The sequence below is a fragment of the Crotalus tigris genome, unplaced genomic scaffold (genome assembly GCF_016545835.1).
Source record: "Crotalus tigris isolate CLP2741 ecotype Arizona unplaced genomic scaffold, ASM1654583v1 scf7180000018954.1357295, whole genome shotgun sequence".
Classification (NCBI taxonomy): domain Eukaryota; kingdom Metazoa; phylum Chordata; class Lepidosauria; order Squamata; family Viperidae; genus Crotalus; species Crotalus tigris.
This window is the reverse complement of record NW_024097293.1, coordinates 1,208,491-1,234,593: the sequence shown is the minus strand read 5'-3', so window position 1 is coordinate 1,234,593 and position 26,103 is coordinate 1,208,491. Positions and strand designations below refer to the sequence as shown.

Genomic DNA, 26,103 nt, shown 5'->3' with positions numbered 1-26,103 from the left:
GTAGTTATTCTTGCTTCGCTGAGGTCTAGAGTCTTGTCCTCTCTGCATGAGGGACATCCAGGCATTGTGCACATAAAAGCGCTCGCAAGAAACCATATATAGTGGCCTGGCCTTGATAAAGCTGTCGAGGCCCAGGTACCACGGATGCCAAGTGTGCCAACAGTCACAGCCTGAAATGCCTCAAGCCCCTTTTACACAGGTGGGAGGAGATGCAAACCCCTTGGTAAAGGGTACATTTAGATTATGCTGGCCCCTTTCAAGGGCCATTCTTCCTTATCCTGGTGGATAACCATTCCAAGTGGCTAGAGATAGTACCTGTCTCCTCCACTACTACTGCCAGGACTATCCTGATGTTGAGAGGAATCTTTACTACCCATGACCTTCTGGATGTCCTCATTTCTGACAACAGTCCTCAATTTACTTCTTTTGAGTTCCAGGCTTTCCTTCAGGCCAACATGATCCAGCAAGCCATGTCTGATCCCTTCCACCCTTCCTCCAACGGGCAAGCTGAAAGGATGGTGTGCACCACCAAAAACGCGCTCAAACAAATCACACCCGGTAGGTGGCATCACAGCAGATTTTCTTCTTGCACACAGCACCACACCAGGCATTGCCACTGGGAAGAGCCCTGAAGAACTCCGCTGGGGTCACCATCTCATCACGAAGTTGGACAGATTGCACCAGACCGGGTGGCTGCACAGGTGTCACAGCCACCGGCACCTAGGAGACTTCAGGTGGGCAATCCAGTCTGGGCAAGGAACTATGGTCCTGGACATCTCTGGGTCCCTGCTGTCATCTGCGAGATCACAGGGGCTATCATACGAAGTGACCTTGGGAGACGGCCGTGTCCTTTGGCATCACATCGACCAACTGCGCTGGCAGTTGTCCCCCATCAATTCTGCCCCTGCCTCTGCTCTCGGGGGAGAGGGGGCCCAGGAACATGGTCACACTTCAGGTCAAAATCCTGAGAACCAGCCTTATTGTTCCTGGGTGCTAGGGATTCCCCAGTGGAGGAGCAAGGACATCCTCACGATTCAATCATTGCTAGAAACAGGGAGTCCTGCACATCTGCAAGTGCACCAAATAGGAATTCATCCAGCGGGGTGGCTGGTGCATCCACAAGAGCACCAAACAGGAATTCCCCTGTGAAGGAGTTTGCCATAGAGGCGGCTCCTGACTCTGGCACCTCGGCCACCTACACGGGGTACTGTAACTATTGGGGCACTGCTGACATGCAGGTCACATCTGAGACTGGTCGTGGGCTTGAAGGACAAAGTTCCCAGGAGCAGTCCATGGTGGATGGGGGAACCTTCGCACCACCACCAGGTTTGGGGATTTCCTCCTCTCCAAGGGAACCTGAATGGAGCCCAGAAGAATCTGCCAGCCCATCACAATGGGGGTCACCTGTAACATATGAGCATCAAAGTCCTGGTCTATCAGGCCCAACAGGCGGGCCAGTAGGCCAAGCACCCTTAAGCACAAGTCCTGGGCTGCCTAGCAGGGCAGGTGAGCTGACAGGCCAGGCACCCTCTCTGACCTTACATAGGTCTCAAAGGGCTAAAGCTCCTCCCAAGCATCTGGGAGACTATGTGAGGTTTCTGTCATTACAAAGGAACCTTGCTGGTCCATAATGAGGTGTTTGTGTAAAATACACAAACACTAATTTTATTTTTGAAGAGCAGTTGTTTACGTTAACTTTAATATTTATCAAAATAATTGTCTGCCTATGTGTGTTGGGCAGGGGAACAAGTGTACTTGTGTGTTTTATCTAGGGGGGGAGGGGTGTTGTGTCCTGGGTCTGTTGAGGCAGGTCAGCAGGCCCAGAAGTGTTGCAAATGATCCCCGGGCATTCCAAAAGCTTCCCGGGACCAGACTGGTTGGTGCCGGCTTTGTGCGCAGGCGCAAGGTACGAAAAAATGAGAATTATGATAGGCTGTTTGGGAAACTATAAAAGACCTGCAACCCTGTTGCCTGTTGAGTGGAAATGGATTGAATAAAGAAGAACTTAGTTGAAAGTGGTTGTGCGTGTTGCTTCAATGCCGCGAACCCCAAGACATAAAAACTATTGTTGACACCAAATTTTCATTTCCCCAGTAAAACTTTGGCTACCTAAAGAAGTGAAAAGAAATACCAAGGATTATAATTTTATCAAAAAATCGTATTAGGGCTTTGTGAACTTCCTTGTTTCTCAAAGTATAGATAAGGGGATTGAACAAAGGTGTCATCATTGTATAGAAAATAGAAAATATTTTGTTGAATTGTCTGAGAGAAGGTATATCTGGCAATGTATAGACAATGATTAATGTGCCATAAAAGAGGGAAATCACCATAAGATGAGAGGAGCAGGTTGAAAAGGCCTTTTGCCTTCCAATTGTGGATTGAATTTTGATGATGGTAGCTATGATGTAAATGTAGGAAATGATGCTCAGGAGGAATGGAATAACAACAAAAATAATGGATATGCAAAAAGAGAAGTATTCAGCGAGAACAGTATCTGTACAGGACAGTTTCACCAGTGGACGAAAATCACAAAAGTAATGGTCTATGACATTAGGCCCACAAAAAGAAAATTGAGTCATGAGAGCTATAAAAACTACATTAAATATTAAAATGCTCCTATCATAAGCTGGAAACAAAATTTCATATTCATAATAGAACCATAGTGCAAGGGTCTACAAATTGCCAAATAGCGATCATAAGACATTGCAGTCAAAATATAAGTTTCTGTGGTTCCACATAGACAGAAAAAATGATATTGAGCTAGGCACCCAATAATAGTCATAGTTTTCTCACCAGTCAGCAAACTGGCCAGCATTTTAGACAGCAAATTACAGCTATAGAAAGTGTCTAGGCAAGACAAATTGGCCAGGAATAAATACATTGGGGTGTGGAGGTGTTGATCAGTCACAATTAAAATAAAGATAAGAACGTTTCCTGTTATTGTCGTCAGATAAATCACCAAGAAGAAACAGAAAAGGAAAGGATGCAGTTCAGGAAGATTCCCAAAACCCAGAAGGATAAATTCTTTGATGCTTGTCTGATTTCCTTTTTCTGAATCCAAAATTTCTTCCATTTGTCATATATTAATCATATCTAGAATACAAACCAAGAGACAGACAGCTTCAAAGGCAGTTACAGTAAATGAAACATTCCTTTCTTATCAGTTTCTTAAACATTTAAAATTATCCTCAGAATACTGGTATCTGTTATTAGTGCTCAACATGGGGCTGCCCTTGAAAAACATCTGGAAGCTCCAATTGGTTCAAAATACAGTGGCTCCATGGTTTTGTGCAGACCCAAGTGTACACATGTGTTACCTTTTCTCCAGGAGCTGCATCGGCTTTCAATTTACTTCTGGGTGCAGTTCAAGTTTGTCACCTTTAAAACCCAAAATATCTTGGAACCAAGGAATCTGAAGGACCATCTCTTGCTGATTACATCCACCCAACCCATCAGAGCAGAGAGGAATGTTGTAGGTTAGTTCTCCTAAGAAAGTATATCTGGCAGGACCCAGAAGAAGGGCCTTCTCTGTGGTGACTTCTTCCCTTTGCAATATTATTATTATCTTTGGCACTCTTTTGCAAGGCTCTGAAGATCTAGCTTTGCCAACATGTCTGGAGAACCAGAATAGGATGGAGTCCATCAAGCAGCTTGTTTGATTGCTTGTTGTCACTGGGGTGGGTGGGTGGGTGGAGTGGGAAGTTATTGTTTTTACTGTTTTTATATTGGGATGTCTATTTTTTGTAAGCTGCCTAGAGTCAGTGAAAGTGATCGGGCAGTCATATACATTCTCTAAATAAACAAATAAAATTAGTTCACTGAAAATCCCCAGGTTAGAAAGCACAGACTTTGAGTTCAAGTCTGCCTTAGCCATGAAAGCCAACTGGGTGACCTTGGACCATTCACTCTCTCTTAGTCCAACCTACCTCAGAGGGTTGTTATGAGGAAATTAGGAGAAAGGTGCATTGAAAATGTTCACTGCCTTGAGATATTTCTAAAAATAATAAAGCTGTCATACAAATAAATATATAGCAGGATAATTCAGATTTTCTGTGTAAAAGTAGTAATACTTTTTTCTTCATGTCTACTTTGGGAAGCAGTATAGTTCAGGCAATCAGCATTTATGTTTCTTTTCCTCTAGCCAACCATACCTTCTATTCAGCTTCTGCAGATTTTTAAGTTGTGATCAGGGTGATACAGTATAAGTAATTCTAAAGTGTTGGATCACTTTTCTGGAAAGCAATATGAAACTCTCAATAATCTTAAAAGATATATTAGATATGTACATTCTGGGTGCAATTGTACATCTAGTTATACACTCCACAACACATTCTAATTTTTAGAATAAATTGAATAATTTATAAATCCCACCACCAAAAATAAAACATTTATTTACCATGGGATGGATGCATCTGCAGAAAGATGGTATGGAAAATAACATGCCAAAAGAATTGCAAAATCATGTGGAATGTTTAACACATTGGAATTACACCTATTTGAGAAATAAAAAGAGAGTTACATAGTTATTCTTTATAACAAATTAGGAAAGCTATCACTAATCACTTTTAAATCATCAAAAACTGATACATAATTTTCTAAACATTCCAACAGTAAGGTTGTAACTATCCACAGAAGTATGCTTTATTAATTTGTCCATTAAAGAAATTGTTAAAGAAATCACAGAGCCGTGATTTACCAACCAGAAAAACTATCTTCCCAGATGGAGTTGAAATAAAATATTATGAGTTAGTACAAAGTATAAAGCCATCTAAACTTTTAACGGAAAAGAAAGAGAACTTTCCTCAACATAAATTATGTGTGAAATAGGATTTTTTTCAGCAATATTTTAATGAAAGATTGTCCAAGAATTCAACATTGATGGTTTCTCTACATCACTGCTGGAAGATCTGTTCTCTGGGCAAGTTACAGCTCTTTCTACTGCTTTTAAGTATCTGTAATTAATTAATCCTGGGAGATTTGTAGCTGATTTTCTCAGGCAACTCAATTAGACACCCAAAAGTACATTCCCGTGTTCATTCTTCTTCCTTGGGATTGTGATGTTATTTAGAGTTAAATAATTCTGAAGATTGGTTGACTCATTTAAAATATTTTTCATAGAATGCATCCAGCTAGGTCACATTTATGCACAAATAATAAAACACATCTACACGTTCTACCATCAGTGTGCTGAAAAACTGGCTTGTGTAGGGGAAAAAGTGGCAGAACATGGAGATTAGCCTAAAATTTCAACATAGCCACAAACAAACTAAATCCAATGCTATCTTCTTGAATTCCATTGATCCTTACCTAATTCCTAGCAGGTGATAACTATTAGTTGAGAATATTCCAGTGTATAAGCATGAGTAACAATAAATCAGTTTTATTAAACCTTCACGTGTGGATCTGATCTATCACGCCTGACAATTTGCAATTAGTCACTTTGATGCATAGACAGTAAAAAAAATAACATAGATCTTTCATTTAATCCCGTCAGAATGGGCTACTCTTATAAAACAGGTTATGAATAATAGAAAGTAAAATTTGAGAAAATATTTATATTCTTTTATTTTCTTTTTTCTTATATTATATTTTCTCTTGACATTTGGGGGTTTAATGACTTCTTCACTGAAATTTGAAGTCATTAATCCTTTCCAATGAAACATAATGACTCAGGGAGTGAATTTTAACAATATATTCCAAGATAATGAGCCGAGGTGGCGCAGCAATTAAAGTGCATTACTGCAGGCCACTTTAGCTGACTGTGTTCAGCAGGTCAGCGGTTCAAATTTCACCAGCTTAAGGTTGACTCAGCCTTCCATCCTTCCGGGGTAGTTAAAATGAGGACCCAGATTGTTGGGGGCAATGTAAATATATATATACATTGCTTACTGGTGTACACCGCTTAGAGAGTGCTTGCACTTAAAGCGGTATATAAGTCTCATAAATAAATAAATAAATAAATATTGAAAGGTTATTCTGAAAAAAAGAGTAAGATCTCAGATGGTTGTGGGCTCCAGTTGTTGCTGCTAAATGACAAGTCAGCCTCTATAAAGGTTCACCTCATCCAGGTAGGTATGTATTACTGAGGCCTGTCTGGGCAAAGAAAAGGGAATGCCTCTTTCTAGAAATGTGTCTAGAAGAATTTCAGTTTGGCACCAACCACAAGTCCAACCACAAAAAAGGGTGCTGCTATTGTCTATAGGAGGATGTCAGGGGCTCTGCCCTGCAGATCATCAGGTGTGAGACTTTACAGGTAAGGTTAACAATCACTTGGTAGTTCTGCTGCTATACCAGCCTTCATCCTGTTTGGCAGCCTTCCTGCCCAAGTTGTCATCAAGTTGATGACAAACATTCCCATACTTCATTTGGGGGGATTTCAGTCTACCATCATTAGAGACTCAATGCATGAATTCATAGCCACCTTTACAACTATGGAGCTGACTCAACTTTTCATGAGACCCCTCCACAGGAAAGATCACACACTATCTCAGGGTAATGGCTATGTGATCTAGAGTTGAAATATGTTGCCATCTATCCCTTGTCACTATCTAGTTTATGTTGGTATTTCCATAGTACTCTCCTCTATTTGAAGGGGAGTAGGATCTATTTGATTAGCCTGCTTTCAACATCTAATGTCCATATGGAGTTTCAGGGGAGCTTGGGGCTTTCCCTGGGTTTGTTACACAGTTTTACTAAGACCTTTGTTGCTGCCTGGTATGAAGCAGCAGGAGCACTTTCTATTGTATCAGACTCACAACTGGTATACAAGGTATCTTGTGCAGAATTACATTTTGTGTCCTCTTTAAAAAGATTTTATTAATATTGTTGTAATCATTTTATGCATTCATCTATCCTCATGCTGAAGACCGGTGTCCATACTTATGTTTCAGATGAATCATGATTTGTTTTTATTTGCATCTCTTCCTCCCCTCCCCCAACAAATTTAGCATTATTGCATGGCACACAATTTTCATATCAGGTTGTGGCAGCTGTGGACTCTAATGATTCCGCTGCTCTTGACTTGTTCTTAAGACAACTTCAGAAATCCCAGCCTGTATTGCAGTGAGCTGCTAATGCTATAATTGTGAAAACAGGAATAATTTGTTTTTCTATTTTACACTATTTTTTAAAAAAAACAAATTTTATTGTTTTTTTAATTCTTAGAACAAAGTGCTCAAGACACACCGTGGTGCTGGGGTAATCAAACATCCAGAAATAAAACCATATACGTATAACTCAAATCAATACATCAAATATTCCCTCTCTATTTCCCTCAAATAGCATAATATATTTAAAATAATCCATTTCTAATTTAAGTTTCTATAAATCCTAAACCTGTTTTAGAGCTTTGTAAATTTACAATTACCATAATCAAATTTAACTTTAAATAACCACATTATCAATTCAGGTATCCCTTCCAGATATATTGTAGTTCTTGATCTCTTAAATCCTCAATTTTATCACAAGTCTTGTTTATTTCTTCTTCCACTTCACAATATATCTCCTAATTAAAATAAAATATTAGTCTACCCTATACATATCTAATCCATCAATCAATCAATCTCTTTAAGATAACAAGATTATATCAAACCTTAAATCATTTCAGTCCATTGGACAAGATTCAAATTTCACCCAGTTAATTATCATATCTAATAACATCCATATTATCAGACAAAAAACATCATCTTACTAAATTAACATACTTGATTAATTATTGAGTCAATCCAGATCTAAAATGCCTCTTCAATTTTCTTCATTCCATTACATAGTAGTTTTCATATAAATAAACCTATTATTCCAAAAAGTACATTCTTAATCTATTTAAGATATATATTCTAATAATCACCCATTTTTCTTTTACTTCTAACTCTAAATCTTAATCCTTAACTCACTCCATAATTCTACAGTGCCTTTGATCCATTACATATAATTTTAAATTTCTCTTTTCAGTCTTATTCTGGCTTTCTTTTTGTGCCAAGCAGGTTTCCATAACTAAGCTTCCCTTTCAGCCGATAGATCTCTCTTTGTTGCTTGTAGTGTCATTTGAAACAGTAAAAAGCACCCCATCCTCTGCATTGGACATCTATTTCTCTTATCCTTAAAGCTTCGTTGCTTTAAAGGTTTAAATCTCGGTCTTTGATTTTTCTGATCCTCAAAGATATAAATGAAATGCTTGTAAGGTAAAATAAATTCCTCCTTAATCTCAATTGATTCCTCTTCTAGTATGTTTTGTTTATAGAATGGTCAGATGTAGTCTGAAAGTCAGTTTGAATGTTTGGAGTAAGGCTTCTGGCTTTTAATTCTGTAGTAATCTCTTTCATTGTAGCACATATTTCTTCAGTAGTCTCATAAATCTTTTCCAGTATAAGTTTACAGTTTAATTGTGAATAAGGTTTCTCCATTTTAATAGTTATTGAAGAGAAACCTTTTTTTTCTTTTAGTGGAGGCTTTATTTAATAAAAGTTAAGCAATATACACCCCCACCATTCCCACAGCTGCATCAGCTTGTCTTTTCTCTTCAAGAATAGTTTGAAAGTCAAGTCCATCTCATCTCCAAACAATAACTAGCAGTTGCAATATTAACTTTTTGCCACTAGATGTCCTCAGTAAATTAAAAGATCTTTTCCAGGCACCATTTTTCCCCTTTTTTCTATCATTTAAAGGAAAAGATGGAAAAAGAAATAATCTTCCAGTGTAAAATAATAGTACAGCTCTTAGAAAAGATTTTTTTCTGTACCCCAAAGTAAATGAGAATAAAGTGTAGTCTTTAAATTTTTTTGTTCTATCCTTTTGTTCAGCGCCTTTCTTCCCACACATACAAAAGCTGCTTTTTCAAGACAGGGAAATAATTCCAACAAAGCTTTTACAGGCAAAAAAAAAAAAAAAACAGAATAGGGTGAAGAGAGGAGCAGAAGGGGTCTTACCCAGATCATCCATAGTGGGTCTATCACACTTAGATGTAGCTGTGACTTTTGGCTGGTGCAGCAGAGTAATCGGCCATCTTGCAGGACGATCTTTGCTCCATCGGCCCTAAGGAGATAGCTGGAGCCACGAGAGATGCTGTCGCCCTCCCGCAGCAAGCCACATCCTCAGTGGTTGCCCCTCCAGGGTGACTTTTGACCACTAAGGGGTCTACTGGCAAAAAAAAACCCAGCCGGTGTGGAGACAAGTCTCTAGACACAACCGGAGTCACCACGAACCAGAACTGGAAGTCAATTTTATGCTATTTTTTTGATCCATAGATCTGTGTATGTAATGGTAAGTAAGAAAGATCTTAGAAGAATGGACAAAGATATGCTGCCAATAGAACAGTAGGATAAGAGACAGTATAGACTATAGCTGGACTGGGGGGGAAGTAGAGGCAAGAGGTTCAAAAGGGACCCTCCATAGGTCCTTGGACTGTATAGAAGGGAGAGAATTCTGCTTCCAGACTTTCAAGATATTATCAACATCGCTTTAAAATAAAGTAGAATTAGCTCACCTGATTGTAATTCCTATCTGGTTTGCCTAGAAAGGCCAACAATATAATAAAAAATATTGGTAGCTGTTTCATACACAGAAATATCAATGCTGTAATTCTGAAGACCCTTAAGCTAACCAACTTGGGAAATAAAAACCCTTTGGATTTCAGAAAGAAACTTGCTAATTGGAGATATATTAACAAGTCTAAAAATATATAGCAAACCAATTAGTACAGGTTATTCTCAACCTCCTTCTTTTCATACATTTAATCCTGCAGGACTAAGTAATCTCACCTCCAACCACCCTGTCTTCTCATTCTGGTTTCCATTCCATCACATGTACATTGTAAGGATATTGAAAAATAAGAATAAAGGAAAGAGAAAGGGACAGAGGAGAACGCCTATTGAGATGAGGAGACATCAATGTCTCCAGATTGAAGCCATGTTATCTAGGCATTGCACCTTCATCTGTTGAGTCATTATTTATTATTTGTTTGTTTGTTTGTTTATACCTTTGTTTCTTCATGTTTCCATATATTAGACTTGTGGAATATTCAGGGTTCTGGGCATTTCTTTGGTTGGGGCAGACTGGCTTTGCATACCAATACAGACACTTTCCTACAGGCCTCCAATCACTTTGATTCTTTAAAGTGCATAACATTAACACAACATTATGTCATGTTTTTCACCTTCCATTATTTTTCAAAGAAAATCATAATGAAAAAACATCAGTATTTAGACTTTCAGTATGTTTGCATTTTTCACTGCTAAATGAATGTCTGTCCTTACACATTTTTGAGATTGTTCCTTCTCCTTGAGAAAAATCAAACATCTAGTACCAACTTCAAGTTTCCTTAGTTTTATTAATTGAATCACTTATTTTCACAGATTAATAGAGGATTCTGCAGAGCTTGAAGACCAAACATAAGGTAGTAAACTTTCCTGAAATAAGCCCTACAGTGAGTCAACAGAAAAAACTATGTATGTATGCATCTATATGTGTGTGTTTTTTATTTGTCTCACATATGTCACTCTGAACTAATTATAATACAAATAAATAAAAAGCCAAACAAAACATATACAATATAGAAAAACAAAACTCAGAGAAGCCAGAATCATGACACAAACATTAACGTAGCCAGGAGATAGCCTCTGATAGATATCCAGAACCCAGATCAGGCACAAAACTACACTTTTAAGACCAGTGGGGCTGGGCCATTTTGGATGATATTTCAGAGGAAATTCCATTGTCAACTCCAGCTTGAAAATTGTGCTTAATAGAAGAATTGTAGAAACTGTGGGCTTTTAAAAGATCTTCCCAACTGGACAGTTCCTAACTTCTAAGATTTGGACAGGGGGAGGAGAGAAGAGATGTTGTGCTGCTAGAAGCAGAATTTAAAATAAACATACAAGATTCACCTATAATTGGCACACATGTTTGAATTAGACAGGGAAAAACATAATTCATCCAGAGAATATTTAATATGTGATTTCTGAAATCATATTAGAAAGAGGACCAAAAATTTTAATAGGGAAAGGATTGCATAATACCCTGAGTATCATATTATGTAAGTGTTGTATAAGTAAAGAAAGACATGACAATAAAGTATCCAAATCACTGTGATTTATCAGAAAAAAAGAATCTTCTTCCAATTTCATGTAAAATTAAAGACAAAGGTTCAATGCAATTCCTCTACTCTCAGTCAGACATTAAGCATAAAGTGGGGTTTCTTCTCATATCTTCTTAAATTGAAAGGAATACTATAAACCTATATGTGTATGTGAAATATTACTGTCAATGCTGCTAATATTGAATATTCTTGCTTTGACAAAATATGCAGAACTGTCTGGTATTTTTAGAGTTAATTCAGAGAAAGGAGAGAGAATTATAAGGAAAGCCCAGGAAAAGGAACGGAAGTGAATCTTTGCCCTCCAGATTAATTGGAAGAGTGAATCATGACCCCAAAATAGGGAAGGGGAAATACCTGGAATGTTATGTGCAAAGGAAGGGAAATTCAGATCTTGGCATCCATCATGCCGTGCTGACACGCTCTACACTAATAAAGGCTTTTTTAGGTTAAACCATGCCTGAAAATTCTTTGAAGTGTTTCATTAGTCAGACACATGACATCATGCCAAGATCCACAAATTTTTTAAACCAATTAAGAGATCCTGGGTCTCGGTCACTATTCCTAAACTAAAGGTGATAGACTGACAAAGATCCAGGGAAGATCTCATTATGGAAGGAGAAAGATGGCTTGAGGCCAGCACCTCAGCAGCAGCAGCTTCCCCAGGGAGTGGAGTGGCAGCCAGCCAGCTGGGGGAGAAAGAACTCTGGCAGATCTCCCAGCTGGGAGCAAAGACTTCAAAAGCAGAATGGAGAGATAACGAAGTTTTGGGTGAGTCACTGGAAAGATTTCAAAACCCAGAGGTGAAAAGCAGAAATCAATTCCTGGAGAAGGAAATCTAGTCTGAGGCATCTGCAGCAATGGGTAGATTGGGTTCCCCAGCAGATGTATGGTCAGCAATCTCTGAGCTTGCCAAAGCTAATAGAAGCCTTGCAACAGCTTGGAGTGGTGCAGAAGCCAGGAGATCAGCAGCTAGTGGGAGACCGACCACAGCAGGGAGATTGGACACAGCCCACAAACCTGCAACCCCTGGGCATAAATCTGCAGCCAGGATGGGGCCAGCAGCAACAGCCACAGTGGGGGCCCCAACAGCCTATAATTGCACCATTTTCAGAGCAACCTTTGATGGGGACCCAGAGAAGCTGTTTTTTTTTTCCTCAACCAAGTGCGCTATCATTTGAATTGCTGGGCCTATCTCTACCCGGACCTGGGGGCCATGGTCAATGTGATTGCTTCCAGCCTATAGGGAGAAGCATCCGAATGGCTGAACTATGTATATATATAGTGAGCAAGCCCCCAAACTGGAGGTCCCCCAACTCTTCCTCCTAGAGCTGAGAGAAAGATTTGAGGACCCATCTATTGGTCTTAAAGCAAGAGAACAGATCCACAAAATAAAACAAACCAGCAGGCCTGCCCTGAAGTACGTGCGGGAATTTCGCAAGATAGCAGGTCAAATAGAAGGGTGGTCTGAACAATCCCTAATCCATTACTTCATTGAGGGATTAGACAATCACCTCTCTCAGGCCTATATCTATTAAGCCATACCCCACAAAAACCTCCAACTACTGCGATGGCTGAAAGACCCAGACCATCTGCAGGCCCGTCAAATAAGTGTTTTTGGTGTGAACAAGAGGGACATTGAGCGGCAACCTGTCCAGTCCCCTCCCCCGACTGCAGAGCATACTGGAACCAGCGATGAGAAAGAAACCTGCTCAGTGGCTAATGAGAGAAAAATCCAACCAAGTCACGCAAGAACCTGTTGCTCAGATTACAACCACGCACACAGGAGGATGCCGGGACTCCAGGTGGACCTGCCCCTGCTCTACCTTACTTTGACAGCGATGATGAAGGAGAGAACGACCCGATGGTGAGTCGACAAATCCCTCCTTTTGCACTGGCCACCAAATTTATACTCCCTAAATCTGGGGCACAAATGGACAAACATGCTAATTGATTCTGGATTCACCTGTTGCATTATTAGTCTGCTGCTTGCCATGAAAATGGGCATACGGGCAAAACAGCTTTCCAAACCCATGAGGTTTGAGCAAGCCAATGGCTCCCTGATGGGAGGGACTCCTGCCACACATATAATTGAGTCCTTATGCCTATAAATAGGTGCGCACTGGGAGTTTATTCGCTTCCTAGTGGCTCCAAAAATGACTGAGACTGTGATCCTAGGGCTAGCCTGATTGGACAAACGGAAGGCATTTATCTGGTGGGAGAAAGGAACAAGAACTGTGAGACTACCTATAGGGCCTAAACCTCCTGCTGATTCAACTGATGTTGCAGGACATCTTAGGCCACCCAATAAATGAGAGCACATGGCTGCCTCGCCGCTGCCAAGCAAACCACTTGTCCCCAATGAATGCCAGGACCTGGTGGAGGCATTTAGTGAAAAAGAATGTGATGCCCTGCTCACTCACAGACCCAATGACTTCTCCATCAAACTGGTGTCAGGAGCCAAACTCCCATGCCCGAGAATGTATTCTATGTCCCCCCCTCAAAATGGAGGAGATGCAGTGATACGTGAATAAAAACCTAGCGAGGGGGTTCATTGAACGGGCCAAATCTACCATGGGAGCCCCTTTGTTGTTCAAAGAGAAAAAAGATGGATCTCTTCGTCTCTGCGTAGACTATAAGGGTCTCAACGCTGTGAGTGTGGAAAATAAATATTCCCTCCCCCTCCTAAAGGACTTATTAACCCATCTGGTCAAGGGGAGTGTCTTCACTAAATTAGACCTGAAAGAGGCATATTACCGGGTAAGAATAAAAGAGGGAGATGAGTGGAAAACTGCTTTCAACTGTCCTATGGGAAGCAATCAGTTCAAAGTCATGCCATTTGGACTACAAGGGGGCCCAGCTGTATTTATGCAGTTGATTAATGAGGTCCTACATGATCACTTGTACAATGAGGTTTTGGTGTATCTTGTGATATCCTGAATATGACTGATCACATAAAGCTGGTGAGAGAAGTGTTAAAGAAACTATTCAATGCCAAGCTTTATGACAAATTGTCAAAAAGTGAATTTCACCAGACCCGATTAGATTATCTTGGCTACAGAATTTCCAGCGAGGGCATTGAAATAGATCCAGCCAAGGTGAAAGCTATAATCGAATGGCAGCCCCCAAAGACTCGCAAACAGCTCCAGAGCTTTCTGGGTTTTGCCAACATTTATCATCAATTCATCTCCTCTTTTGCCGAGATTGCCCTACCCCTTACAGAACTACTCATAACCGGCAAAGGAGGAGGGAAGCCATGACCAGGCCAACCACTAGCATGGACAATGGGCTGTCCAATAGCTTTTGAAAAAAAGCAAAAGATTTTTATACTTCTGTCCTGAAAGCAGGTTCGCCACCATCTTCACGATCTAAGAGAACAGAAGAAAGGCTGGAAGAACAGCCAGCCGAAGGTGCAACATCATTGGTTGTAGGAGATTTACAGGCTGGACCTATGGAACAGTGTTTGGAGGTAAAAGGTGATCCAAAGGAACAGAGGATGACTCGTGCTGCGCATAGATGTAAAGAAAAGGAACAGCAAAAGATTGATGGTGGATCCATAATACAAGGTTCGATTACTACAGAGCCCATGGGAGAGACAAGACTGAAGAGATCATCAACAGCTGATCTTCAAGTAGTGTTCCAGAGGCTTTAGGCCATTAAGGATGGCAAAGTTTCTGACATGGAATGTTAATGGCCTGAATTCACCACAGAAAAGAAAGAAAGTATTTCATTATTTGAAACAACATAAGAATGATGTTGTTTGCTTGCAGGAGACTCATATTGCTTTAAAGGGTCAAAAGTATTTGATTAATTCCCAGTTGGGATCACATTTTATAGCTTCTGCTCCGGAAAAAAAGGGGGGGGTGTAGTTATTTATGTAAGAAAAGACTTATCAGCTAAATTAATTGATTCTGATATATAAGGAAGATATGTTATCATTGATTTAGTATTACATGGAAAGAAATTTCTTATTATTGGATTATACGCCCCTAATCAACAACAAAAACAGGTTTATAAGTTGTTACATCAGAAACTAACTCAATTGGATTATAAATCTGTTATTATGATGGGTGATTGGAATGGTGTTTTAGATTCAAGTAAGGACAAGAAGGGTTTTTTTAAATCTTCCAATCACACTAAATTACCTAAAGCTTTTTTTGATTTGAAGGACGATTTGGAACTTAGAGACATTTAGCGAGAACGGAATATGGAGGACAGAGATTTTACTTTTTTTCGGACAGGCATCAATCGTATTCCAGAATCGACTTTTTTCTAATCACCACCGATCTTTTTTCTAGGGTGAAGAATGCCAAGATTTTCCCTAGAATATTAATAAATTTATTTGGGCAGGGAAAAAAACAAGAGTTAAGTTCAAGATTATACAAGATGTACGGGAAAGAGGAGGACTTAAGGCGCCTAATCTGAAATTATATTATGATGCGGTGGCTTTAACATTGATTAGTGATTGGCTTAATTTAACAAATAAAAATATACTTTCTCTTGAGGGATAGGATTTACTATATGGATGGCATGCATATCTAATTTATGATAAAAAATAGATCAGGTTTTTAAATCCCATATTTTAAGAAGTGCTTTATTGCGTGTCTGGAAGAAGTATTATTATAGGTTAAATTATAAAATACCAATTTGGGGGATTCCTGGACACGTGATAGAGGGGTTATCTAGGGGTGTGAACTTGGATAGGATTTCTTATAAGGAATTACTTAGATTGGTAGGGAAGGATTGGCAATTAAAATCTTTAGCAAGAAAATATTGTATAGTCTTGGTTTCAGTATAACCAATTGTTGGTTAGGTGGAGCTTAGATCAAAAGGTTGGTATTACTTTAGGGGATGAGAATTTGGTAAAACAGATTAAAGATCGAAATCGAGCCCACGTAAAGAGAATTTACAATGTTTTAATAGAATTGGATTCTGAAATGGATTTAGTTAAATATTGTATGATAAAATGGGCTCAAAATATTCAAGAACCGATTTCATTGGATACATGGGAGTTAATTTGGGTTAGAAATGTAAAATTTACTCAGGCTCAAAATTTAAGAGAAAATTTTTATAAAATGTTTTATAGGTGGCATTTGGATCCCAAAAAGCTGTCTTATATGTATCCCAATTTACAACCCAAATGCTAGATATGTGGTAGCTTGGATGCAACCTATTTTGATATTTGGTAGACTTGTAGAAATATAAAAGCTTTTTGGATTAAGATTCGATGGAACATTCAAAAGATTTTTAAAAGAAAGATAAAGTTCATGCCACAACTATTTTTGTTGGGTGTTATTGTAGATTGTGATGCCCAAGAAACTAATTTGATGTTGAATCTTATAACAGCTGCAAGGTTATTAGTAGAGCAAAGATTCTTTGCCTACTATAGAAGATTGGATGCTTAAGGTGTCAAATTTAGCAGAAATGGCAAAAATTTCTGCTTACTTAAAGGATCACTCACAAGAAAGATATATTTCGGTTTGGAGAAGATGGATAGATTATATTCAGAATAAATATGGGATTAACAAGTTATATTTAGTCTATGAGTAAACTTTAGAGTATTATTAATAGTTTCTTTTTTAATTTTTATTAGTTTTAGTATGGTTTAACAATACTGATTTGTTTATATTATTATGTTTATCTTTAATTTGTTTATATTTATGTTATAAGGGAGTTAAAGTGCATTATGGACTTGGTTACTTATATAGCTGGGTAATGTTTTTTTTAGAGTTTGATTGTTTATTTGTAACCCTGTACTCAGCTCTGGGAAGTGGGGGAGGGGGGTAGGGGTGGGTGGGTCTTGGGATGTATATTGTATAAAACTTTTCAATAAAAAAAAGAATTTCCAACGAGGGCATTGAAATGGATCCAGCCAAGGTGAAAGCTATAATCGAATGGCAACCCCCAAAGACTCGCAAACAGCTCCAGAGCTTTCTGGGTTTTGCCAACTTTTATCGTCAATTCATCTCCTCTTTTGCCGAGATTGCCCTACCCCTTACAGAACTACTCAAAACAGGCAAAGGAAGAGGGAAGCCATGACCGGGCCAACCACTAGTATGGACAATGGGCTGTTCAACAGCTTTTGAGAATTTAAAGAGACTATTTGCTGCTGAACCAGTCCTAAAGTCCAGGGGAGCCCTTTGTGATTCAATTCAATGCCAGTGATGTGGCAGTTGGAGCTGTGTTATTACAAAAGAACAAAAGTAGGGTCCTGCAACCCTGCGCCTACACCTCTAAGAAATTTACTAAAAATGAGCGGAGATGGGCAATCTGGGAGAAAGAGGCCTTCGTGATTAGGTAGGCGCTATTAAACTGGCGACACTATCTAGAAGGGAGCAAGGTGCCATTTGAAGTATGGACAGATCACAAAAATCTAGAAGCACTGAAAACTCCCCACAAATTGTCCCCAAAGCAAGTGCAGTGGGCACAGTATTTTAACCGCTTCAACTTCACTCTAAAGTACATACCAGTAGGAAAAAACTTCCTAGCTGATGCGCTATCCCGGTTACCCCAATACAAAAGTGAATGGGAGGAGGTTAACAAGGCAATTATCCCCAATCCACAAACTGCTGCTCAACTTACGCCTCACAGAGTCCCCCATCCTGATGACCCTGAGGTAAAGAAAATAATACAAGAGCTCCTCACCGATCAATGGTTCAAAGATAATCAACCCTCCCTAACGTGCAGCGATGGCTTGGCTTACAAAGGGGGAAAACTATATTTGCCAGAAGCTCTCCATCTTAATGCTCTCAAACACAGCCATGATGTAAAACAGGCTGGACACTTTAGATATTTGAAAACCCTGCACCTCACCCGCGGGCAATTTTGGTGGCCGGGGCTGAAAAGGGATGTGGAAAACTATGTAAAAAGTTGTACTGTATATGCCACAATGAAAAGGGAAAACCTCTGGGTTACTGCAACCCATGGCAGACTCTTCTCAACCATGGGAAGAAATAGCTATGGACTTTATAGTAGACCTTCCTGAAAATAGAGGAAATACTGTCATCTAGACTGTGATAGACCTGTTTTCGAAGCAGGCTCATTTCATCGCCTTCAAAGGACTCCCATCTGCCCAATGACTGACCAAATTGTTCCTGAAACATATCTACAGGCTGTACGGCACTCCTAATAATTTCGGGCAGGGGGATGCAGTTCACAGCGAAGTTTTGGAGGAGTTTTATTAAATTAATTGGATCATCTCAACGTTTATCATCTGCTTTTCATCCTGCCACCAATGGGGCTGCATAATCCGCTAACAAAATGGTGGAGCAATATCTTAGATGCTACGTTTCTTACCAACAGACAGACTGGACTGACCTCCTCCCTTTTGTGGAGGTGGCATACAATAATTGTGTGCACAGCAGCACTGGCTACACGCCTTTCAGAGTGGCAACAGGAATAGAGTTCAGCCCAATACCTGAATACCCTCAGGTGCCCTCCACTTCCCAGACACTTGACCAATGGGTGAGGGGGTGGGAAGAAGTGTTGGGGAAAAGGTTTATTTGTCAACTAAATATTTACGCCTCAAATTGCCCAGCAAGAAATTCTGACCAAAATTCTTGGGGCCTTTCCCCATAGTAAGGAGCATCAATCCGGTCACCATAGAACTAAAACTCCCTAATTTTTTAGGGAGAATTCTCCTAGTCTTCCATTGCAGCTTGTTGAAAACTTATCAAGGTTCCACTTTAAGATCTCCCCCGAAGAAGACACCTAGGCCCTTCGTAGTTGCGGGACAGACCCACTATGAAGTGAAATGTATTCTTGACTCTAGAAGGGATACCCATTGTCTGAAGCCACCTGGGTGAAATCCAATGAGGTGAAAGCTGACAGGCTCGTCAAATGTTTTCATGTGAAATACCCCAATAAACCAAGAACTAGTCATTAACATATGCTTTTGTTTACATTACAGGATCTGTCCTTTTTGTAAGGGGGGCAGATGTCAATGCTACTAATATTGAATATTCTTGCTTTGACAAAATATGCAGAACTGTCTGGTATTTTTAGAGTTAATTCAGATGAAAGAGGAGGAGAATTGTAAGGAAAGCCCAGGAAAAGGAACGGAAGTGAATCTTTGCCCTCCAGGTTAATTGGAAGATGTGAATCATGGCCCCAAAATAGGGAAGGGGAAATGCCTGGAACGTTATGTGCAAGAGAAATTCAGATCTTGGCATCCATCATGCCGTGCTGACACGCTCTACACTAATAAAGGCTTTTTTAGGTTAAACCATGCCTGAAAATTCTTTGAAGTGTTTCATTAGTCAGACACATGACAATTACTTGCTGTCGTAAATATTACTTATTTGCTATAGCTGATCTTCTGAGATAAAGTGTATAACAATACTATTGCTTTTCCTGCCTAAGAAACTGTCCCAGTGAGAAAAACTGATAAAGGCCAATATAAAATCAAAATACAAAATAAGAATTACAAGATTATCAACTTGTAATGCTATTCAAGTATTATGTATCTATTCCAAAATATTAAGGAAATAATGATGACACTTCTAAACAAAAGATATGAAAATGTTATTTTGATTTAATATCATAATTCTAAAAAAAGGAAACTTAAATGATTCCATAATTCAGTTGTTCTATTATTTAGAATGTCATAGGAACTAAGAAATAATTGTATCTGGTATTGTGATTATCATGAACTTGCCCTTCTCCTTGGCCTTTCATGTCAAATATATATGGAAAAAAATTACTTGACTTTGAACAACTACAGTATACATCTTTATTTATTTATTTATTTATTTCAAGGTTAAAATCCAAAATAAGGGGAAAAATAAAAAAATTACAATACAAAAACAAAGGAAGAAAAAACTGTATAAAACAAAATATCAAACATACACACAAAATGTCTGCCCAGTTGGACACTGATAAAAATATTTCAGCAACAATTATTTCCTCCCCCTTGCGAAACAAGTCCATAATTTATAAACTTCTACATCTATATTTGCAAAATTGCTGTATAACATTTAAAAATATCATAATTTTAGAAATCTATTGCCAATCAAGCCATTTGACCTACCATCTATCTACTAAAGAAAAAACAGTTAATAGGTTGTCCTAATCACAAAGCTAAATCTCAAAATCCTCTGTTAACAATCTAATATGTTTAACCTACAAGAAGTTTACAAGTGGCTTCTATTGTTTCATAAATACACTATCTTTGTCTCTGATCTGGCCAGGTTCAAATACCATCAACTGATTCTTGACAATAGTTTAATTAAGAAAAGGGCAAGGGGGGACATGATAGCAGTGTTCTAATATCTCAGGGGTTGCCACAAAGAAGAGGGAGTCAAGCTATTCTCCAAAGCACCTGAAGGCAAGACAAGAAGCAATGGATGGAAACTAACCAAAAAGAGAAGCAACCTAGAACTAAGGAGAAACATCCTGACAGTTAGAACAATTAATCAGTGGAACAACCTGCCCCCAAAAGCTGTGAATGCTCCAACACTGGAAGTCTTCGAGAAGAGATTGGACAGCCATTTGTCTGAAATGGTATAGGGTTTCCTGCCTGGACAAGGTCCCTTCTAACATCATCATCATCGTCATAGTCGTCATATCATCATCATCATCATTATCATCATCATCATCATCATCATCATCATCATCATCATCATTATTATTATTATTATTATTATTATTATTATTATTATAAAAACAGCTCCCAGTATATCATCTTTGCTTTTCTTTGAATTTATGAATGGAATATTCCAAACAGCTGCTTCTCATTCTTCAAAAAAGAAGGACTTCATTGATAATATCTCCATAATACTGGCTGTTCAACAATTTTTTCCAATTATAATCCAATGTTTCTTGACAGTCATCCTCTAACTGCATTTTATGCAACAGAGAGTGTCGGAAGTCAATGCCTTTTGTTTCTTAATATCCCTTTCTTCACACTCTTTTGTTTTCCCTTTCTCTACCATTGTCCCTTACTATTCGCTTTTGTATTTTCACATTTTACATTATAAATGAATAAAACTTTTAAAAAGTTCATTAATGCCCCTCTAATAAACATCCAGTTTTCAAACAAATCTTCTCTTTAGAATCTGTTATCAGCAGATTAACTTCCAGTCCATCCAAATGCATGTCTGATTTAGCTACTGTTGCCTGTGTTTATATATCTTCTTTAGGTTGATTTACAATTGTAATAAATTCATCAACACTTTTATTCAATTTCTCATTTAAAATTTATAAATTAGTAAAGATTTTTTTCAAAAATGTCCAAAAAGGCTTTAGCATTAAAATTATCTGAGTTTGTTTTGAGTTTCATTTTGAAAACAACATACCTATATTTTACATAAAAGATTCCAATTTTCTACAATCAATTAACCAGTATCAACATCACAAGAGATTTGGAAGTTAATGCCATTTCTAACCTAGTGGTATGAAGTGATGCTGTTCAGTGTTATAACCAAGGCTTTTTTTTCTCATAGAATGCCCAGAACAGAGTTCCGGCACCTTTTTTGGATGGAACCTTATAGGGTAGGCAAGGCGGGTTATATAACGTGTGTGAGTTCCGGCACCTTTTTTTTTTTTTAGAAAAAAAGCACTGGTTATAACCATCATGATCTCAATCAGAAACTTCAGCCATTACAGCTAAATAGAATAGGGACCAATTATTGACCTTACTAATTCACACTTAAATTCAAAATATAATAGCCAATAAAATTAAAAATAAATTTATAGTTTTAAATTATTTCTACTGACAATTATAATTTTACCATAAAGTAATCTGAGAGCTTTGTGGACTTCTTTGTTTCTTAAAGTATAAATTAGGGGGTTTGCCAAAGAGGTCATCATTGTATAGAAAATAGAGAAGACTTTATTGAGGTATCTCAGGGTGGGATAATCTGGCAACACATAGACAATGATTAATGTGCCATAAAAGAGGCAAACTACGACGAGATGAGAAGAACAAGTTGAAAAGGCTTTTTGCCTTCCAGTGTTGGATTTGATTTTTATGATAGTGCCAATAATCCAAATATAAGAGAGGAAGGTCAACAGAAAGGGAACAATTACAAAACTAATGCTTATGAAAAGAAGGACAAGATCTAGGAGATTTGTGTCAGAACAGGATAATTTCTCCAGTGGATGGAAATCACAAAAGTAATGGTCTATGACATTAGGGCCACAGAAGGATAATTGAGCCACAAAACCCACTAGAATAATATTAGCTATCATGCTATTAATCCATGTTCCAACTATTAGTAGGAAACAGAACTTCCTATTCATAATAGAAGCATAGAGCAAAGGTCTACAAATTGCCAAATAGCGATCATAAGACATAGCAGCCAAAAGATAAGTTTCTACACCTGCACAAAGACAGAAGAAATGAAATTGGGCTAGACATCCACTCAGAGTTATTGTTTTCTTAACTCTTAGCAAGTTTACCAGCATTTTAGGCAGCAAAGTAGAGCTATAGCAAGTATCCAGAAAAGACAAATTTGCTAGGAAGAAGTACATTGGGGTATGAAGATGCTGGTCAGTCACAACTAGCAGAAAGATGAGAAGATTTCCTGTTATTGTTGTCAAATAAATCACCAAGAAGAAACAGAAAAGAAGAGGCTCCATCTTAGGGGAAGTCCCAAAACCCAGAAGGATGAATTCTGTAACTCCTGTTTGATTTCCTTTTTCTGTATCTAGCATCTCAAAATGACATTTCAGATCTAGAATATATAAGAAAAAGAAAACAAATTCAAATCTAAATTTCTGAAGCACTCTCTTTCTCACTCACACTATAAATAAATATCTGGAGAATTTGGGTAACTAATGTCCAATCGTATATCAGGAAGGGTAGATTAAGCTTAAATAACATGGGTAAAAACTGAATACCCCCTTATTATCTTAGTTGTTTTATAGAAGAGATGATATGGTTATGAAATCTTTGCATGATAACTCATGGTTCAGTTATTCTCCATTCTCTTGACCCTCCTAAATATAATTCTATTCAATTATCGATTGTTTTCTTAGTTTAACTACAATTCCAAGGCAAAATAAGGAAATCAACAACACTGGGATCTTATTACTAAAAATATTATATTGCTTATAACTATTGGTTATAGGTGTTGTATTTAATTCAACCAAACCTGTTGATTTTAAAATCAATTGAAAGATAATCAACTGCCTGTGAAAAAACGATCCTAAACTTATCATGCTTTAGATCTTCTGTATCACCAATTTAACAATATATTCCCATTAATCTTAAGTAAACCTATTTTGTCCTGTTAAGAATAAACTCTTGTAATCTAAACATTGCCTCTGTGTTCAGTAAATTTCTTAGAACTTTCTTGATCATATAAGTAAGCATTCATTAGGAAAACAAGAAGGAAGAATGCTGGGCTTATTATTTCCTAAATTTATTGAAAATATTCAGTAAATTACATAGTATTAGATAAATTCTTGAAATGTTTTCTTGCTGTGTATATCAGCCCCCAAGTATCTATGTTTGATCTACTGAACTTGTAACTGATGGAACAGGATAGCAACAGGTAGGCCATAACCTTTGTTTAAAATGACATAAAAGAAAATATTTGGCAGGTCTTCATAGCTTCACATCACAGGTCTAAGGCATGTTTGGAATAATGACTAAAGCAGTGGGCTAGAAATTAGGAACTTGCAAGTTCTAGTCCTGCCTTAACCACAAAACCATCTGGGTGATCTTGGGCCAGTCACTCGCCTTCATCCCTAGGAAGAAGACAACAAAAAACTATTTCCAAAATTTTTGCCAAGAAAACTGCAAGAATAAAAAAAAAATAGGTATTGGTTTAATATATTTAATAAAATGTTGACAAGTAACCTTATATTTGTCTTGTCTATATCTGATAATTACCATAATCAATCATTCTTTTGATGAGACTCTGCTCTTGTATTAAGGAGAAATATTTTACTTCATTTGCTCTTTAATCAACTTGCTCTGTAAATTATAATATTGTATTCAAGAGGATCAAGATTGCATAATACATAATATTCCAGGATCATATGAGAAAGATCTCCCTTTGGAAATTTTAAGGTTACTTTCCTCAAAGAACAAAAGCACTTTGCCATAGGCTTTCAAAAATGAGCTAAAGAGAAGAACTTAGCTTCTCTCTTAACCTCTTTAAATTTATAACATTTATAACATTTACTCATGGTTCAAATGCATGTTCTATTTTAAAAAGGATTGTTAAATAAATCAAAATGGTTGCGCTCCTTAATAAATCATGATTTACTAAGCACAAAAATAACCCCTTCCAGATTGTGTTAAATCACAATGAAAATGTGTTACAGTTTGATACAATCTGTGAATTCATCAATGTTTGAAAATAGAATTTACCTGGACAAAATACCTGTTATAGGTGTTCTGAGATTGAATGTTGCTATTTCTCAAAGCGATTGCAGAAAAAATTGCACTCTGGGCAAATTTTAAACACTGCCTAGATCTTATGAGACAGTTTCAAAAATAGCTTTCTGTAAACAATTAAATTAATCTTGAGAGATTAAGATTACTGATTTTCTGGTATTCTCTTACAAGATGATTATGAATCCCAGAGGAGATCCCTTATTAATATTTGCTCACTCTAACATAAAATGTGCAAGAAAAGTCATCATAATGTACACCTTTAAACAGAAAGAAATCCTTTACATTGTTCTTTTACAAATAGTTTAAATTATTTATACTAATTTATTTTCTGAAACAAGATATAATAATAGTGTTATGGTTCTGATAGATGAGACCAACTAAAACAGAATTCTGAGGCTTGAGCTTTCCTTTAAGGACATGTTTATTGGCTACAAAGTATTGGCATTGTCAAAGATGAAACCAAGACTAAAGTTCTCTCCAAAAAATTACAGTATACAGAGTAAACTTTCCACCCCAATACTATGCAATCAACTACATTTTCCAATAGGATAGTTTGGCAGGCTTTCTAACAGAAGGCTCAGCCCCCCAGTCTAATGAACAGAAATTACCTTGGTTCTCATGGGACAGAGAATTCTTTAAGCTAACAGAAAAATTCCAAAACCACCCTCCCATTCTGGTGGCAACCGAAAACAAGCCAAATGGCTTCATCAGGTTTGTTGCAGAGTTAACAGTCAGACCCACCTCCCAAAGAAAAAAAACAAATCCTGTAGAGAAATAAACAGAGAAGTTAGGAATCTCCCTGAAGTTTCTGGGGATGCTTATCATAAAATAATTTATCAACCAATCTGCCCTGATGTCTGTATTTTTCACCTATATTGCCTCTGACAATGGATATCCCTTCCACTGTACTAAGTACTTTAATCTCCCCTTGTATAATCTAGAGTCAAGGATTCATTTTATTTCATAATGAGTCTCCCCCTCAACCAAAAGGGGATCAGGTACTTTCTTATATATTAGTCTTAAGGATGACTCTCTGAGAGGTTTTACCAAACTACAATGGAAAACAGGGCGAATCTTCCCCAACAAGTTAGGAAGTTTTAACTCCACTGTCACAGGACTTATAATTCTAACTATAGAAAAAGGACCAAGAAATTTCGGTCCCAGTTTCTTGCTAGATAATTTGAGTCTTAAATATTTAGTTGAAAGATAGATTTCTGGTTTTACACCCGTAGCGCATGGCCATGTGAGAGCAGACCTCCACTCCCTATGACTAGTTTCGTCCTGCCATGGAAACCCTAGATGGGTCCAAAGTCACCCTGAAAATGTGACTGTGAAGGAGGGGTGCCCCGTTGATCATGAAGCGATGGCAATCACTTTGTTTGATTCAGGGGAAGCCCTCCGAACCTGACAGGAGAAAGGCTAGCATGAGATCAGTGTCTAGCCCAAGCTATTTGCAGCCGGAGTCCCAGAGCATGAACCTGAACATTGGTGAACAGCGTGCTTGAAATTGGTGAGAGTACTGATCTTCTTTCTTCTATCTAGAAATTGAATCCTTGAGAAAGATCCCCAAAGCAAGAAAACCTCCAGAAGTGAAGGGAAGGGACTATATTCCCGTTCCCTTACAGGTGGAAGTGGCGAATTAATATTAAGGAGGAAAGAGATAAAG

At 38.0% G+C, this 26,103-nt stretch overlaps 1 protein-coding gene and 1 pseudogene across 1 annotated transcript; both read right to left on the bottom strand.

Annotated features, from left to right (window-relative positions):
* Positions 1 to 2,105: 2,105 nt before the first annotated feature.
* On the bottom strand, positions 2,106 to 24,456 carry LOC120314600 (annotated as a pseudogene).
* On the bottom strand, positions 20,681 to 24,454 carry LOC120314578 (olfactory receptor-like protein OLF1). Its single transcript, XM_039357826.1, has 2 exons — positions 24,424 to 24,454; positions 20,681 to 22,764 (listed from the first exon to the last, which is right to left on the bottom strand). The coding sequence occupies exon 2, from the start codon at positions 22,742 to 22,744 to the stop codon at positions 21,779 to 21,781; it is 966 nt and encodes a 321-aa protein (XP_039213760.1). The 5' UTR covers positions 22,745 to 22,764; positions 24,424 to 24,454; the 3' UTR covers positions 20,681 to 21,778.
* Positions 24,457 to 26,103: the final 1,647 nt, after the last annotated feature.